The 17,339-nt window shown below is 39.1% G+C and overlaps 1 protein-coding gene across 1 annotated transcript in view; it reads right to left on the reverse strand.

The window, feature by feature from the left end:
- Positions 1–17,216, reverse strand: part of DYTN (dystrotelin) — a 71,164-nt gene extending 53,948 nt beyond the window's left edge. Inside the window, exons 1-6 of the mRNA XM_024243398.2 lie at positions 16,696–17,216; positions 13,544–13,607; positions 5,804–5,878; positions 2,624–2,825; positions 1,121–1,206; positions 180–280 (exon numbers count right to left, since the gene is read on the reverse strand). Of these exons, the coding sequence (XP_024099166.2) occupies positions 180–280; positions 1,121–1,206; positions 2,624–2,825; positions 5,804–5,878; positions 13,544–13,562 (483 nt within the window). The 5' untranslated portion in view covers positions 13,563–13,607; positions 16,696–17,216. The remainder of the gene's footprint in view (positions 1–179; positions 281–1,120; positions 1,207–2,623; positions 2,826–5,803; positions 5,879–13,543; positions 13,608–16,695) is intronic.
- Between the last annotated feature and the right edge of the window lie 123 nt (positions 17,217–17,339).

Here is a 17,339-nt window from a genome sequence, read left to right on the forward strand (position 1 = left end):
TCTACTCATAACCTTATAAGTTAAGTTATATTCAAGTAACAGCAATGGCTATGGAGGAGAGAGCTTGCATGGAGTTATATAAAAAGATAGACTTGACACTGGAGACATCAGATTCTTTAATAATAAATGTGGCTAATTAACTGAAACAAATGTACAGTTCTTAAGTATTAGGGATTTACCTGCTGTAGATCTGTTAGTAGTTTTCTCAAAACCCTTCGAGTCATGCGTGGCCCAGAATCATAGCCTCCCCTGCTATTTTCTGCATAGAGCTGAAAAAGAGCTAGACATGTAGGAGGAACAATCTTTAAATTGAATACTTGCAATGTATCTTTGAAGAGTGCTTGCTTTGAAGTAACAGTCTCTTTGTGGCTATGAAAGGAAAGAGAAGGGAAAGTTATGTTCTTGATTATTGGCTCGCTATTTTGAAGGCCTCCAAAACTATTTTTTTTTTTTGAAACGGAGTTTTGCTTCAGATTAGAGTGCAATGGCACAATCTCGGCTCACCGCAACCTCCACCTCCCGGATTCAAGCGATTCTCTTGCCTCAGCCTTCAGAGTAGCTGGGATTACAGGCATGTGCCACCACACCCGGCTAATTTTTTGTATTTTTAGTAGAGATAGGGTTTCTCCATGTTGGTCAGGCTGGTCTCAAACTCCCAACCTCAGGTGATCTGCCCACCTCGACCTCCCAAAGTGCTGGGATTACAGGCATGAGCCACCACGCCCGGTCACTATGATTTTTGTAATAACCATAATTTGATAACTAATGGAAATCCATTCACATTTCAACGCCTTGATCATTCAGTGCATCTAAGATGAAGATCACGAGGTTGGTAAACAGAAATGTGAGGATCCTCCCAGGCTTCGAACCGATAATAATTACGGGTGTCTAGGTAATCCCTAAACAAATAAATATCAAGAACAACCAAGAAACAAGTAATTAGGAAGTGTAGATTTTAAAAAATTCCAAATTCCTCAAGTAGTAAATATTTTTCTTCAACAAACACACAAGTCACGCTGAGTACATGCTGAAGAAGGCCTTGTGGCAGGGGTATAGGATAACAGGTTGGGGATTTGGGGCTCACTGCACTTTAGGACACCCATAGTCCTCTGCATGTTACCTCGGTATTTTGTAAGAGGGCTGTCTCCTGAGAGGGTTATTAGGGCAGCGGCCACAGGCATAAGCTGGAGAAAACCTGTTCCTGTGCTGCACAGTAACAAAATACAGAGACAAGAATGGGAAGGCCAGGGTTACCTTTGGTGTCATGGATGATAAAAACCATAACTATTAATGGGCATTTCTGACATGGTGCTATAAGTTCTTTTTGTGGCCTCTTATCCTATACCTAGAATTTAGCAGAACAGAGCATTGAATTAACATATTTCACCAGTCATTTATTTGTTCCTGCATTCACTCCAAAATATGTATTGGATGCCTCCTCTGTGCTAAGCACTGCACCAGGCACCAGGGATGCAGGGATAAACCCTGTTTTCATGGAGCAGGTAGCATCACTTCCTCGGGCCTCAGTTGCCTGGAAACCAAGCGACAGAGGTAAGGAAGGACCAAAAGGCAGGCACAGGAACAAATATTTATGCAAAAAAAAAAATCTAGTTCACAGGCCCTCACTCAGAGCCTAATCATCCTTGCCCACTTGCTGTCTAGTTTACAAACCTTCTAAACAATTCATCGAAGGCAGGGGAATTGTTAGAGACAGGCACAGATAATAGAAATGACAGTCAAAAGCTTAATGTTTAAGGAAGCTGAAATGAAAAAATAACTTGAGAATGTATGTATATATTGTTTGGGCAGTTAAAAAAAATTAAAAAAAAAAAAAACTAGAAAAGAAAATAACCGTAAGGAATTTGCCCAGTGGTTAAAATGGTGCTTGCCTCTGGGAGGCAGGCTGATGGGTAATAATGTATTTCTTCTTCTTTACTTTTTTCATCTACTTTCCAAATGTTTTGAATTCACTATGATTTTTGAAAAGTTTATTCTAAAGGATGAAGTCTACTGAGTCAAGGATACATAAGGTAAACCAAATTGAGGAGGGGGCAGAGGAATTGAAACCTTACAGCTCAAAAAACACACCCACCCCTACCACACACTAGCAGAACTATTGACTTCAGAGCATATGCAATCAGCCCTTTGACATGGTCTACACTGGTTTATAGGTTACCCATCCATGCACAGGATTTTCCATCTTATTCTAGCTAAAAAAAAAAAAAAAAAAAAAAAAAAAATTGATAATGGTTTACAAAGAAATCAGCAAAGAAGCTAGCAGTTAACAAGAACTAAGTGTCGCTTTTCACATGTATATATAGAAGTGTAAACGCCCTAGCAAAAGGTGTGTATGCTTCTCTAGAGTAGGAATGAATTTGTCTGAAGGAAAGAGTAATATGGAATTCTCCCCCTCTTTTTGCTATCCATGGGTCATTTATATTCCTAAAGCCGATGGGCATTTACTCCTTTGTTCTACTCCTGAGGAATAAATTTGTGAAAAACAAACAAAGAAGGCTTCTTATATACCAAACCTCAAGCAAATATTAGCCAGCACCAAATGGTAAATGACCACTGGCAACTAAACATTGCCTTTGAGGTCACAGTGCGACGTCCACACCCTCACCTGTTGTACATTGTCGTGAGAAGGCTCAGAGTGAGTTCCGGAGCTCTGGGATGCACCTGTCCTGGGTTTTCCTCCCTGGCCTTCTGAAACAGCTCTTGGAGTGCCTGAGAAAGCTGCTGCACAGAAAGGGAGCGCTTGCGAGCTTCCCAGAAACTTGGACGCAGTAGGACCTGCTGTATCAGGGAGCTGTCAATCAAGTCCACTGTAGGAAGCAAATGAAGAATTGAGCCTTATTTTCTGATGGGAACAAAAGGCTTCAAATGAAGCAAATGTCATTGGGTGTTTTATAATTAAGACTTTTTATGGTTGCTATTTTCTTTTAAGGGGAATGAAATATGACTACTATTTGGACATATGTTCCTTGTGTATAATTCAGGTGTTACTATTCTAGCGATTCATTTGATTTTGGAAAGGTGCATCTGTTAGTAAAGCATAGTTGTAACATTATTACCAGTACAGTTTCTAGGATGTTGTTTTATAGAAAGAAGTTAAAAAGGGAAGTGAGAAATGAAAAATACACTTTCCAAGAAAGTTATGACACTGTGGTAAAAAGTTAGGGAAAACATTTTTATACTCTTCATTAAGTGGATTGAATAAATTTACCTTTCCTGTTCAAATATAGTTTTTCTTGTCTGCAGCCCAGCTTCAGAAGCAATATGGTGTGTTAAAAAGCAATTGCCATAGTTAAATACAAAGCAGTGATCTTCATAAAAGAGCAGTTACTCTTCTATAAAGATCTTTAGGCTAAAGAGTCTGAGAATTCCGCAACTCAGTAATACCACTTTTAATAACCTTGGTTCCGTCAGTATTATTATCTAGAGAAGGCACTTAATAAAACTAGAGCTGCTTACAAAAAATAATGGTTTATTTCTTATACTGAATATTTTTTAACCACCTTCTCCTAAAATTTTTACAAGGCAATGAATAGAAACAAGAATGTAATAGAGCTAACCCCGTAGCTTCTTGCAGAGAGAGGATGACAGACAAAATTAATAAACAGCCACTTGCACCATCTTAGAGGTGGGGATGTCAAGAGCGCCAAGAGCTCCTGGCATTTAAAACGCTTCAGCCTGTGAAACCGTAAAACCCTGGGTTTCTCTCTACTTCGTAAATCAACCTCAGATAAGGAATCTAGCAAGTATAATAAAAATTTTTATTTGTTCTCTGATATTGCTTTTAAGAGGAGAGTCTAAGGAACAGAGGAACAAGTTTCAGAATGTGACTTAAATAAAAACCTGGCTGCAGGTGGTGAAGGCTGTAAACTCTTTTATCATTAAAACCTGTCACCTCAGCCAGGCATTCTGAACACAGGCCGATTTCATCTCCTGCTGAGAGTTCTATATTACACCAAACCAGATAATAGTGGTGTCTATTAATCTCACCACAAGATTTATACAGGGATGTGTCCCAGATCTTCCTATTTGGAGCTCATGTTATGCTTTATCTCAGTGTTTGGGATTTTCTGTTTTTAAATTTTTGTTTGGATATCTTTTCTAGGTAACATTTTTCAACCACTGATTTTGTGTATTGTTAATATTTCCCATGAGTATTATTTATATTCACTGTTTCTGATGCCAGAGATAACAAAAAGTTGAAAACTGTGCATCCTCACATTACACTACGGTACATACTCAGGCATTCATGACCGGGACATGTGAACAATTGCTGCTAACTTTCTCTAATGGGAGAAATTCTCCAGGAAAATAGCATAACTGGGGGTAAATTTTTAGCTTTTTGTTTGTTCCTGGAATAATAAATAATAGTTATAAGTGAGTTTCTTTATCTAGAGCAGTAATCTACATAAAACTGTTTTTAAAACCAAAAATTTCTTCTTCAAAGGAACCTGATACAGAAACACAGTATGAGGCCAGGCGCGGTGGCTGATGCCTGTAATCCCAGCACTTTGGGAGGCCAACGTGGACAGATCAGTTGAGCTCAGGAATTCAAGACCAGCCTGGGCAACATGGCGAAACCCTGTCTCTACTAAAAATACAAAAAATTGGCAGGGTGTAGTGGCTCACACCTGTGGTCCCAGCTACTCGGGAGGTTGAGGTGGAAGGATGGCTTGAGCCTGGGAGGCAGAGGTTGCAGTGAGCTGAGATCCCTCCACTGCACTCCAGCCTGGGTGACAGAGTGAGACCCCAACTTATACACACACACACGCAAACACGGTATGGAAAACAGAGAAGAATGGAGTTGTTCCTGCTGAGGATGTGGTCTTTGAATCTTCCCACCTTGCTTGCAACTCCTCTTCCCGCCTGGCTAACTCTTTTGTGCCCTACCCCACATTCACATATATTTTGTGAAACCACTGCCCTATATAACTTTTTAGGCAGGAGGAAAAATATTTTAAAATGTCAGCCTCCAGTAGAAATGTCATATATATAACATAACTTCTCTTAGGTCTGATATGATAAATTTCAGAAATCATTTTACATGAAATGATTTTTCTTTCATGCTGTGAGAAATCAATGACTTTAGATATGCTGAATGCCTGATGTTTTTCATAGCTCAGACGCGGTTTATTTTTCACCTTGGAAAATTTTCACAGGATACATGTTTTAGTAAAAACATTTTACCTTATTTTGCCTACATAACAGTAGGAGAAAAGAAAAGAAAACCATACATTCAATCAGATATAAATTTAATGCAAAAGGGGCAGTTCTCAGGGAATTCTTGAGATAGTTTTAAAATTCATGGTCCATGAGTTATTTATTCATTTGTACCTACTTTTGCATGTTCATATATAGATTACAGGTACAACTTGAAAATGCAAATCTTATGTGGTAGATGGAACTTTATATTTTTATGCTTAAATCTACAAGTGCAGTTTTGAAAATACTTTTTTTTTGTAATTTTATTTTGTGTCCATATTGGTATCCTGAAAAGGAAACCAAAAACATTTTCTAGAAGAAGCCAAGTGGAGAAAATATTAAAAAAATTAAAAATCCTCATGCACAATTATTTCTATTGCTCATCAGCAAAACTACACATGGGTTGCATGCATGTGATGTTTTCCCATCCTCCATCTTCTCTGTCACAAATGGGCTAAATGCACAAGTCCAGACTTCCAGAATCCAGCAGTCAGCTGCATGGGGGGAGTGTTTGTTTTCTCTATGAATTTCACATCGCACATCAAGGTCAGATTATTTCAAATATTTCAGGAGAGCCTATACTTACACTGGCACAGAGTTTGCACTGATCGTAATTTGAAGGCTGTTCTATAAATGGAATTCTCAATACTATTAAGAGCATCTGTAAAGAAAACATAAAATATTATGAATAAAGTACTGTCTCATTATATAAATCCCACATCATGGAAGGAAATCCTAGAGATCATGTAAGCTTACTTTATTTTGCAGGTGAGGAAATTAAGGTTTAGAGTTCTTTTTTTTTTTTTTCTGTAAACAAATAAAAATAGACTTACATTATTCTAGGGCTACAGGTGAACCTAGTTCACCTTCTCAGCCCACCAAAAAGTGATGGAATATTCCATCAATCTGTCCACTTTTTATATAAAGTCAATGGCCTTTGAAACAAACAGGATAAAAAAACTACATGTAGAATATAAATTCAAGTTTGCAAATATATTCTAGTTATATGTGGACACATGTATTTATGCATAAATGAAAAAGACTCCAAAGCTATCCATCTACTCATGCATTTAGCCAATATTTATTGAGCCCTTAGTATATGGCCCTGGCATGATTCTAGGCCCTTAAAATACAGCATTCAACTAGACAGATAAAGATGGCCACCCTTGTGGAGCTTAACTTCTAGTACCATCCACCAAACTGTTAACAGTGGACATCTCTGAGTGCTTGAATTATTAGTGTTCACGGTTATTTTCTCTCTACTCAATATTATCTAAATTTTCTATAAAAAGTATATGCTATTTTTATAATCAGAAAAAAGAATTATTAATATACCTTCTTTTGAGAGTTACCACCAACAATAGCAGTACAATAATAGTGAGCATTCCTGAGCACTCTACATTTCACAGTGTAGGGGAGAGGAGAGAGCTCTGGAGCCAGCTATACTTAGTTCTGTTCCTTCCTTTTTCCTTAAAAGTAGTTACTTTTGATCTTCAGTTTCTTCTTCAGATAAATGGGAATTATAACACATTCCTCAAAGGGTATTTGCACATTTTAAATAAGAAAATGTAGGCAATATACTTCCTAAATTGTTTCTCTTACCTTTCTTTTTTATGTTGTTGTTGTTTGTTTGTTTTTTACTTTTCTTTTTTTTTTTTAATTATACCTTAAATTTTAGGGTACATGTGCACAATGTGCAGGTTAGTTACATATGTATACATGTGCCATGTTGGTGTGCTGTACCCATTAACTCGTCGTTTAACATTAGGTATATCTCCCAATGCTATCCCTCCCCCCTCCCCCCACCCCACAACAGGCCCCAGTGTGTGATGTTCCCCTTCCTGTGTCCATGTGTTCTCATTGTTCAATTCTCTTACCTTTCTTAAGGACCCACAATTTTAAATTTTTTCCATTGATGCTCCAAATTTGATTTTTATTTAATTTAAGAGACTATAACAACATTACAACAGAGCTTTCTGTTGCTTAAGACTGAAATAATCAGTCTTCATATCTAGAAAAAATAACTATAGAGTAGATCTCCCCATTTAGTCATATTATCTTTAATGTTATTCAATAAAGCTATATAAGATCATACACATTAATAGCTTAGTTTATTTTAGGCAGTTAAAATGGCCTGTTCTAACTGATTATTGTTGGTATAAACCGGTGGACCTTAAAGTATGGTCCCTGAACCAACTGCAGCAGCAACATCGCCTGGGAACTTGGGAGAAAAACAATTTCTAACAAAACTCTAAGAAGTCTCCAACGCCAGAATCTAGGGGTGAGAATCTAAGGGATAACCTGAGTCTTAGCAGCCCCCAGGGGTAAATCTGATGCAAATGAAAGTTTGAAAACTACTGGTATAAAGGGAATTTATTGCTTCTGCTTTTTATGACTAGTTTGATTATTGAAGGTCTTTGTGACAGTAGTTTCAGTGGAGTCATGGGGGTAAAATCAAATTGCAGAGGATAGAGCACTGAGTGTAAGGTGAGGAGAAAACATACAACCAGACAACTTTTTCAAGATCTTATAACATGAAGGGAAGACAAGAGAGCCACAGCTAGAACAACACATAAAATCGAAATTGGTTTTCAAAGGCAGGAGAGATTCCAGAATGTACAGGTCAGGGAGGAGGAGCCAGGAGAGACAGAGTGGGGTTGAGGACTCAGGAAGTAGGGGATCCAGGTAGTATATGATATAGCAAAGTCCCTCTCAGAGGGCACATGTTCCCTTAGCCACCCAGCATCCATTTTTCTTTCTCCAGGTGAACCACCTCCCCGAATCTGAGTCCATGAAATTCCAATAGTGTCAACTGCAACTCTCCCATTTCCATGGGGGCATGTGGCCCAGGCCCAGCCCATCAGTGAGAACACCATCGCCCTCCCCAGAGGTGGGCACATACCAAAGTCAGGCAAGTAATGTTCCAATGAATCTGGGTTCAAGGACTCTTGGTTCAAGTTATCAGGGAAGCAGACTTTTTTTTCTCGACTTGAATTTGGAATTGTAGATTGGAGCAGAAATCACTCTCTTGTCAGGTTGTGTAGCTTGAGAATGAAATCAACACACAAGGGTGAGCAGAGATGAACTTAGAGATGGAGAGAAACCGCTTCCTGGTGACAATGTCCCAGCCCAGGAAAGCTAGTCCTTCCTTTGGTTATTCAACTTATTTTCATTTGTTTTAATTGACAAATAAATATTGTATATATTTATCATGCACAGCATGTTTCAAAATATGTGTATCTCGTGGAATGGCTACATCAAGCTAATTAACATATATATTATGTCACATTTATTTTTTGTGGTAAGAATATTTAAAATCTATTCTCTTGGCAATTTTCAAGAATATAATACATTGTTATTAACTATAGTCACCATACTGTACAGTAGATCTCTTGATTGGGTTATTAATTTTATAAGGTAACACAGCCTTTTTGAGGTAAGTTTTCTGCCACAATCGCTGAAGTATTGTTAACTGCTCCCATCGCTGTGGTAGACAGAGGGAGGAAAATGCACAGGTGAAGGAATTAGCTTTGGTAAGAAGCCATCTCTCATTCCCTGAGAGGAAGCATAAAAGGAGATGATGGGCTGGGGGAATGGCCGTGTCTGAGAGCTTCTGTTTTCTTTGTAAAGTTGAGGGCATGTTCACACATTTAGAGTTAGGAGGATGTGGTGGGGTAGAAAACTTGAGGAATAGTGAAGATTTGCACAGTTATAGTGAAGGGTAAAAGAGGAAATCAGTCACAAACTTTGGAAAGAACTACCAAGCAGCGGTGCATCTCTAGTATTTCTGGTGATAACAAATTGCAATTAGAGTTTCCACCCAGAAACGCTCATTCTGAGGCAAGGATTCTCACACACAAGCAAGCTCTGAGGCCAAGACTTACTTCTATTTATGGTGCCCAGAGGAAGAAGTCTTGAGGAAAATGAAACTACTTTCAAATGTAATGTCAGCCGATTAACATAAAACTCAGGCAATGAGGAGTTAGCAGTGTGTGCTGGGGAGTTTTGTGACTAGAAACACAGCCGAGTCTCCAACCTTGGAACAGGCCCTGAGCAAAAATGAAACAAGGAACTGCTTGGTGTATTTCCTTGATTCAAACATATGTGGCAAGGTAATTTGTGGTGACATTCATTTTTGTCTTGTTCTTGCAGCAAGGGGAGAATTTAAAGAATGGAAAGGCAATGTTTCTGTGTTCATCCTGTAAGTCTAAGCTGTTTTCACTCCTCTGGGAGATCTAACAGTGTCTCTGTGTTTAAGGGCCGCTCTTTTTTCTTTCTTTTTTTTTTTTTTTGAGATGGAGTCTCACTCTATCACCCAGGCTGGAGTGCAGTGGCGCGATCTCGGCTCACTGCAAGCTCCACCTCCCAGGTTCATGCCAATCTCCTGCCTCAGCCTCTCGAGTAGCTGGGATTACAGGCACACACCACCACGCCCAGCTAATTTTTTGTATTTTTAGTAGAGACAGCGTTTCACCGTGTTAGCCAGGATGGTCTCGATCTCCTGACCTCATGGTCCGCCCGCCTTGGCCTTCCAAAGTGCTGGGATTACAGGCATGAGCCACTGCGTAAGGACCACTCTTGAAGTCACCTCCACTCAGGCCTTCATATGAAAAGATGGACAGGCCCATGAAAGAATTAATCTGGAATTTTACTGGAGGTGGAGAGAGGCTGATGCCTGGGCAAGAAGTTGGGAGATGTCTGACTAAGATTGGGTTTAGGAGGTGTTTCCAGGGCTGCCCTTCCTAACAGACCCCTGAGTGGGGGAATGGCTGCATGGTGTAGCCAGGGAGACCAGCCACAGGCATGACGAGGACTTCTGTGTCCAGTCTTGACATGGAGTCCCACGTCTTCAAGTGGAATCCAAAGCCAAAGGCAGAGAGCATCACAAATGGTGGTCACAATGGACTTCAATCATGGCCTTGACCAGGTAGTTGTTCAAGGTAGCAGCCTTAGAGCTTTCTGTTTGTCTCCCAGGGATAGTTCCCTCCCAAACTTAACTCAGCCTAAATTTCTTTTTTTTTTTTTTCTCGTCTTATTCAGCGTTTTATTAGTAGGGCTAACGTAGCTACTTAGTGCATGTTGAAGGAACAGATGTCTAAGTTACTAAGCAGCATTCCAGGCAGAGAACACAGACTGGGCAAAGGCATGGAGGATGGATAAGATGCTGAGCTGCTCACTGTGGCTGGAATGGGAGGTCAGGAATGAGGTAGGTAGAAACAAGTGGGAATCAGGGAACAGGCAGGAGCTATTAGGTCCTTCTGGGTCCTGATCCTACTTTTTGGGGGAGGGACTGTCAAGCCCTGGGTCCTAGGTTTGGATGGATGGAGAAGCTGGGTGCCTGTCCAGGATTTCCCAGACTCCTTGGGCTTTGCCTTCCTCATTGAGATTCCTCCCCAGAGGCGAGGGGGAGGAGAGATGACTTAGGGACGGCCGCTCTCAGATGCGTCCTTATCCAGCACAGGGAGCCCGCCAGCCACCTGTATATATCAGGGCCAGTGTTGTCTTGTTGCTCGCTGGGAAGGGAAGTGTGGGAGATAATTGTGTCTCCTTGGGAAGAAATATGGGTGCAGGCAGAAGCATCTTTCTTTCAGCTTTGGGAGAAGAGATGTCTACTCAGCATCTTCCTCCAAAGTAGGGTGGGGTAGGGGAGAATGTTTAACCCTTTCCCCTTAAACACTCTCTGTAAAATCAATTCCCAAAGGTTAATAATGCATAATTACCAAAAAGAATTTGGAATAATTCAAAGAGGTTAGCTGGGGAAAAGTTCTTGGGGCTAGAAAGGCAGAGAGGAGGTGGGAGAACCATAGGAGTTCAAGGGGGCTGTAGGCAAGTTGGAACAAGTATCAGTTTAGAAAGTGGCTGTGGTGGCCGGGTGCAGTGGCTCACGCCTGTAATCCCAGCACTTTGGGAGGCCAAGGCAGGTGGATAACGAGGTCAGGAGATAAAGACCATTCTGGCCAACATGGTGAAACCCCGCCTCTACTAAAAATACAAAAATTAGCTGGGTGTGGTGGTGCGTGCCTGTAATCTCAGCTACTCGGGAGGCTGAGGCAGAAGAATCGCTTAAACCCGGGAGTTGGAGGTTGCAGTGAGCCAAGATTGCGCTACTGCACTCCAGCCTGGTGGCAGAGCGAGACTCCATCTCAAAAAACAAAACAAAAAGAAAGAAAGAAAGTGAACTCAGCCTAAATTTCATATCAAGGTACAGTGACTTGATTTTGATTTAGGAAATGATGTTTCTTGCCCTTGAGTGTTATGGGGTAAAGTACTAGCTGTTACACATAAGATACTGAATGCCAGGCACTGTGCGGAGCCACAAAGGGGATTACAGTGCTGAACCAGGCCAGAGCTGTCCCAGGCCAGAGCTGTCCCAAAGTAGTGAGAGCATGCCAGAGGCCTCTCTCTGAATGTACATTGATCCAACAGTCAGCATATGATCATGAATTAAAGACATCTACCTCAGGTGAAGTGGGCTGTGCCTAAACATTGTCGCCCAAACAAGAGAGGTTGTTTAAAAACTCTCTACATGTTTTCCTTTCTTTTTCAAGAGGTACAAACATATATATATATATATATATATATAAAACTACAATTCGCTCTAAATCTTTTGTTATTCACCATTTCCTTTGGCTTTAAAAATGCTTAGTTTTCAGATAAGACGCCAATGTTAGAGAATGGGAGATGTCAGAAACTCCTCTGTCCTATGTCTGGAGAAAAAAAAACAAATTGAGAGTAGGCATAATAAGGTGGAAATAATTTACAATAGTGTAATGCCCAACATTTCTTTCCTCTGGAAATTGGCCACTGTTTGTGCCCTGGTTCCTCTCAGATGCACTAAGCAGATACACAGAATCAGCAGACAAGGGGCTCTGCAAGTTCCCAGATGCTGCTCTTGGTGGAGTAGCAACTCTGTAGCTGCTCTACCATCTGGCCATCACTCTCCTGTCAAGTTATGCTTTACAGCGTCATCTGATGAAGTTATGCTGCATAACACGGCAAGCTGTGATACAGTGCAACATGGAAAATGAGTGAGGAGCCCAGGTGAGCCAACACCAGACCCACTTCCTCAAGGCTTTTACATTTTTTTTCTGATGATGCAAAAAAAAAAAAAAAAAAAAACAAAACCACCACACACGCACACAAAACAAACTCAAGAAAGGAAGAAACTACCAAATGTATCACGCCCAAAGCTATGAACAAAGCAGTTTGAGATGCTTAAAGAAATAGTAACACAAGCTACATGTGTTCTTCTTCATGGAAGCAATATGATTGAGAAATATCTTTTGACCAGGATTCTTGTTTTTGCTCAGCTACATCAATATATTTATTTTTCACAGATACTAAGGTGGATATAATACAATTCTTTCAAATGTCCATCATCTAGTTCGATGATCCAAAATAGATGCTTTAGGCCAGTGGTCCTCAGAGTACGGTCCCAAGCCAGCAGCATCAGGTCACCTGGGAACCTGTTAGAAATGCACATTCCTGGACTCTTCCCAGACCCACGGAATCACAAACTTTTCAGCATATTAACAAACCTTTTGGGTGATTCTGATGCATGCTAATTTTGAGACACACTGCCTTAGAAAATTGAGAAAGAAGAAAATTGAGAGTTGAATGGATTACCTACTGCTTTGTGTAAAGCGTATTAATATGAGAGACCAAATTTGGAAAACCCAAAGGTATTGGAATCATTTATAATGTTGTTTTAGATAAACAACTAGGGATCATACAGAATTTCATATAAAACAAGTAAGATAACAATGTAGATTTTGGTTAGGGGAGTAAGGCTCCAAATAGATCTAGCAATAGAAATCCCACAGATCAGTTCTGGGGCTAACTTGGCATTCAGCGATGTCAGAAGAAAGGGGAACTAGTTTCTCCATATCCACTTATAAAATTTTCATATAATGACAACTGTGAGACCTTTCTCCCAACTTGAACCACACAGTACTGTGAACTTACCCATGACATTAAAATATATATGATAATTTCATTTTAATAGTTAACTATGAATATACATAAAACTAAGGTAATAGTTTCTGTGTATTTGAATAGCAATTCAAATGTAATTATGTTGACATCAAGTCTTTTGTTAGATTATTTTTGGTGCTTTCGAGACAACAGACCACAGATACTCTTCAGTACATGGTGGATTTCTGTTTAGAAGAGAGAGAAAGCCACTTTAATCAAATAACAGTTTCTTTTTCAGCCAGAAATTTGCCAAATGTTTATTCTTCTTCAAATCAGAGGTCTGAAAATATAACATCTGTGCCTAATTTTTCTGTTTACAAACTATGCTCAGAAACTTGACAATAACACTCACCTTGTTTATCTGGATCCATTTCACAAATTTCCTGGAATGACAGATGGCAAGTGGGTCCCTGTAACTAGAAATGAACCAGTATTTTAAGCAGAAGATTTTGCAGCAGACGAATGAGGCCACGGGAACAAAAAGGCAACTAAACAAATCATTTTACCTGTGGAAAGTGACTGCAAGGTGTTCAAGGAGACTGAAATATCTTGGGAGGAAAAAAACAAGGAGAAACATAGAAGTAGAGGCTCCTGATACTGACCACGCTTCTCAGAAAACTGAGAACAGCTCCTGAAACTAATACCATGATGACTTAGAGCCTTTGAGGCATTATAATTTTAAGAGTGGACTGTATTCTTACTTTAAGATGATATCAATTTACTTGAACTTTAAGAACAAAATTTGAAACTCTCAATACTTAAATTTCTAATAACACTATGCTAAATCATTCTACATATTAAATTTCTAACAAAAGCTATCAACTTGTCATATATATGCATATATACATACATGTATGTATATGTACACATAGGATTCTGTTAATAATTAGTTTATTTTTAAAAGAGTAGTCAATTAGCTACCTTTGTTAATTGTTTCATGTTGCAACTATTGTTCAAACAACACACACACATGAGAGGTTTGTGGAAAATGTATATTTTGAAAAAAATAGGCAAGGATTTCAAAATTTTTTTTGTACCAAAATAAACTCACACTAGATTGTTGAAGCATGTCTGAACAGGATTTAGTTTGAAGCATTAAGAAGGATAAGATATCAGTCTGAAAATAGCTCTTAAGAGCAACGTGAATTCTGCTAAAATGGAAGCAAGAACAAATGTCAAATTTATGGTAAAACTTGGGTGGTAAAATAGTAAAATCATTGATGCTTTACAAAAAGTTTATGGGGACAATGCCCCAAATAAATCAGTAGTTTACACCATGGAATACTATGCAGCCATATAAAGGAACAAGATCATGTCCTTTGCAGGGACATGGGTGGAGCTGTAAGCCATTATCCTCAGCGTACTAATACAGGAACAGAAAACCAAAGACTGCATGTTTTCACTTGTAAATGGGAGCTGAACAGTGAGAACACATGGATGCAGGGAGGGGAACAACACACACTGGGGCCTGTTGGGTGTGCAGGAAGAGGAAGAGCATCAGAATAAATAGCTAATGCATGTAGGGCTTAATACCCGGGTGATGGGCTGATAGGTGCAGCAAACCACCATGGCACACGTTTACCTGTGTAACAAACCTGCACGTCCTACACATGCATCCCAGTACTTAAAATAAAATTAAATTTTAAAAAAAGAAATTAGTAGTTCACAGAGAGATAACTCATTTTGAGAAGGAAGGGATGAGATGATGTGAAAGATGAAACCCACAGCAGTAAACCATCCACATCAGTTTGCAAGAAAAAAATGAAGTTTTTTCTTTAAAGAAATGTGAATGCTGTAATTTAAGAGGACAAACAATTAACAGAAGAAACAATAGCCAACTCCATAGATAGCTCAACTGATTGAGCTTACACAATTCTAACTGAAAAATTGAAGTTGCGCTAGCTTTCTACTAGAAGGGTGCCAAAACCATTGCACGTAGATCAGCTGCAGATAAGAGCAGAGTCAATGGAAATTTTAAACATGTGGGACCAAGATTCTGAAGGCTTTCTTTGCAGAATTGTAACAAGAGATGAAACACGACTTTGCCAGTATAATCCTGAAGACAAAGTACAATCAAAGCAATGGCTACCAAGAGATGGAAGTGGTCCAGTCAAAGCAAAAGCAGACCTATCAAGAGAAAAGGTTCTGGCAACAATTTTTAGGATGTTCCAGGTATTTTGCTTGTTGATGGGCCAAAAGAGCAATAATATCTGCTTATCATGAGAGCATTTTGAGAAAGTTAGCCAAAGCATTAGCAGAAAAACACCCAGGACAGCATCATCAGTGAGTCCTCCATGACACTGCTTCTGCTCATTCTTCTCATCACATAAGGACAATTTTGCAAGTGATTTGAAGAGAAATCATGAGGTATCCACCTTACAATTCTGATTTGGCTCTTTCTCTTTTCTTTTTGTTTCCTAATCTTAAAAAATCTTTAAAGGGCACCTAGTTTTCTTCAGTTAATAATGTCAAAAGGACTGCACTGACATAGTTAAATTCTCAGGACCCTCAGTTCTTTAAGGATGGACTAAATGGCTGGTATTATCACTTACAAAAGTGTCTTGAACTTGATAAGGCTTATGCTGAGAAATAAATTTGTTTTTATTTTTATCTTTTAATTCCATTTTTCCATGAACTTTTGAAGTCTCTGTGTGTGTCTAATGTATTTTATATATATATATATATTCATTTTCAGCAAAAAGAATGGGTTATGGTATAAGAAAAGCTTTATTAGTTCTCAGAAAAAGATGTAACATGGCTACATAACTACCTGTGTTATCATGGGTAGTTTAAAACTGTTTTTAAAAAGTTATATGATAATTAAATTTAAATAATACTTTACCTTCCTTCTAATGAATGAATGAATTAGAGCACAAGTTATTTGGGCAGATAAATAACATTTTGCAGAAAGCAAAATTAAAGAAAAATCTGATTACATTCATTCTTTAAAAATATAACAGCGGCCAGACACAGTGGCTTTCATGCCTGTAATCCAGCACTTTGGATGGCTGAAGGAGGCAGATCACCTGAGGTCAGGAGTTTGAGACTAGCCTGGCCAACATGGTGAAACCCCATCTCTACTAAAAATGCAAACATTAGCCAGGCGTGGTGGTGGATAACTGTAATCCCAGTTACTCAGGAGGCTGAGGAAGGAGAATTGCTTGAAACCTGAGGCAGAGGTTGCAGTGAGCCGAGATGTGACACTGCACTCCAGCCTGGGTGACAGAGCAAGACTCTGCCTCAATAATAATAATAATAATAATAATAATAATAATAATAATAATAATAATAGTGGTAATCTAAGACTTCCCAAAACCTAGCAAGTTTCCATATATATTCAAATAAGATTTTTTAGAAAAGTTGTAGCATGTGAAATCAGTTTAGAACTCTTCTTGGTGTAGAAATTCCTGAAGTTCCTAGGTAGGCCTAGAAGGGTCCAGCCTCCCGGCCAGTCAACAGGACAGCTGAAGATATGATCTAACTGCCTCCACGCCAAGTCCTTACCTTTCTTAGTTTCCGCAGAGAAGCATTCTAGTCGAACCTCCGTAAAAATGACTCAGCAGTTCTGGAAGACAGAAGCTGAGTAAAATCAGGTTTCCAGATGTAGCATTCCTGTGTAGAGTTGATTTCTTGTTCTGGTTGTCTAGCAATTGCATGCAAAACAGTAATCTTTGAGGCTGCACTATTTTTAAGGGCTCACAGAAGCACATTCATTAATAATAAAGATCCTGAATAATTTAAGGCTGCTCCCACATCTCTTGTTTCAAAGGGCCATTTTCATATCAGTTTCACAGGTGGGAGAGGCAGGTAAAACTTCTGGGTGCTATTGAGAGCAGGGCATATCACAGAGAGCAGCAAGCAGTCAGAAGCGCTCCATGTCCCACATAACCGCCACCTTCCAAACCAACTCAGATAGGAGTGACCTAGGAGTGGAACCGAAGTCATTTTATTCTTTTATAAACACAGAGATGTGGTTACACATTTTTAAAAGGCATTAAATATGATGCAGGTCTTGAAAAGGATAATAATAATTTGTTATGAATGTACATTTCCTCCTAAAATTAAGTATAATCGGAAAATGTCTTATTTCTAAAGAAGTTTAGACTAAAAATGAATTTGTTCTAATCCTATTAGGATTTTTTAAAAAT

This window comes from Pongo abelii, chromosome 11 (genome assembly GCF_028885655.2).
Source record: "Pongo abelii isolate AG06213 chromosome 11, NHGRI_mPonAbe1-v2.0_pri, whole genome shotgun sequence".
NCBI classification, from domain to species: Eukaryota; Metazoa; Chordata; class Mammalia; order Primates; family Hominidae; genus Pongo; species Pongo abelii.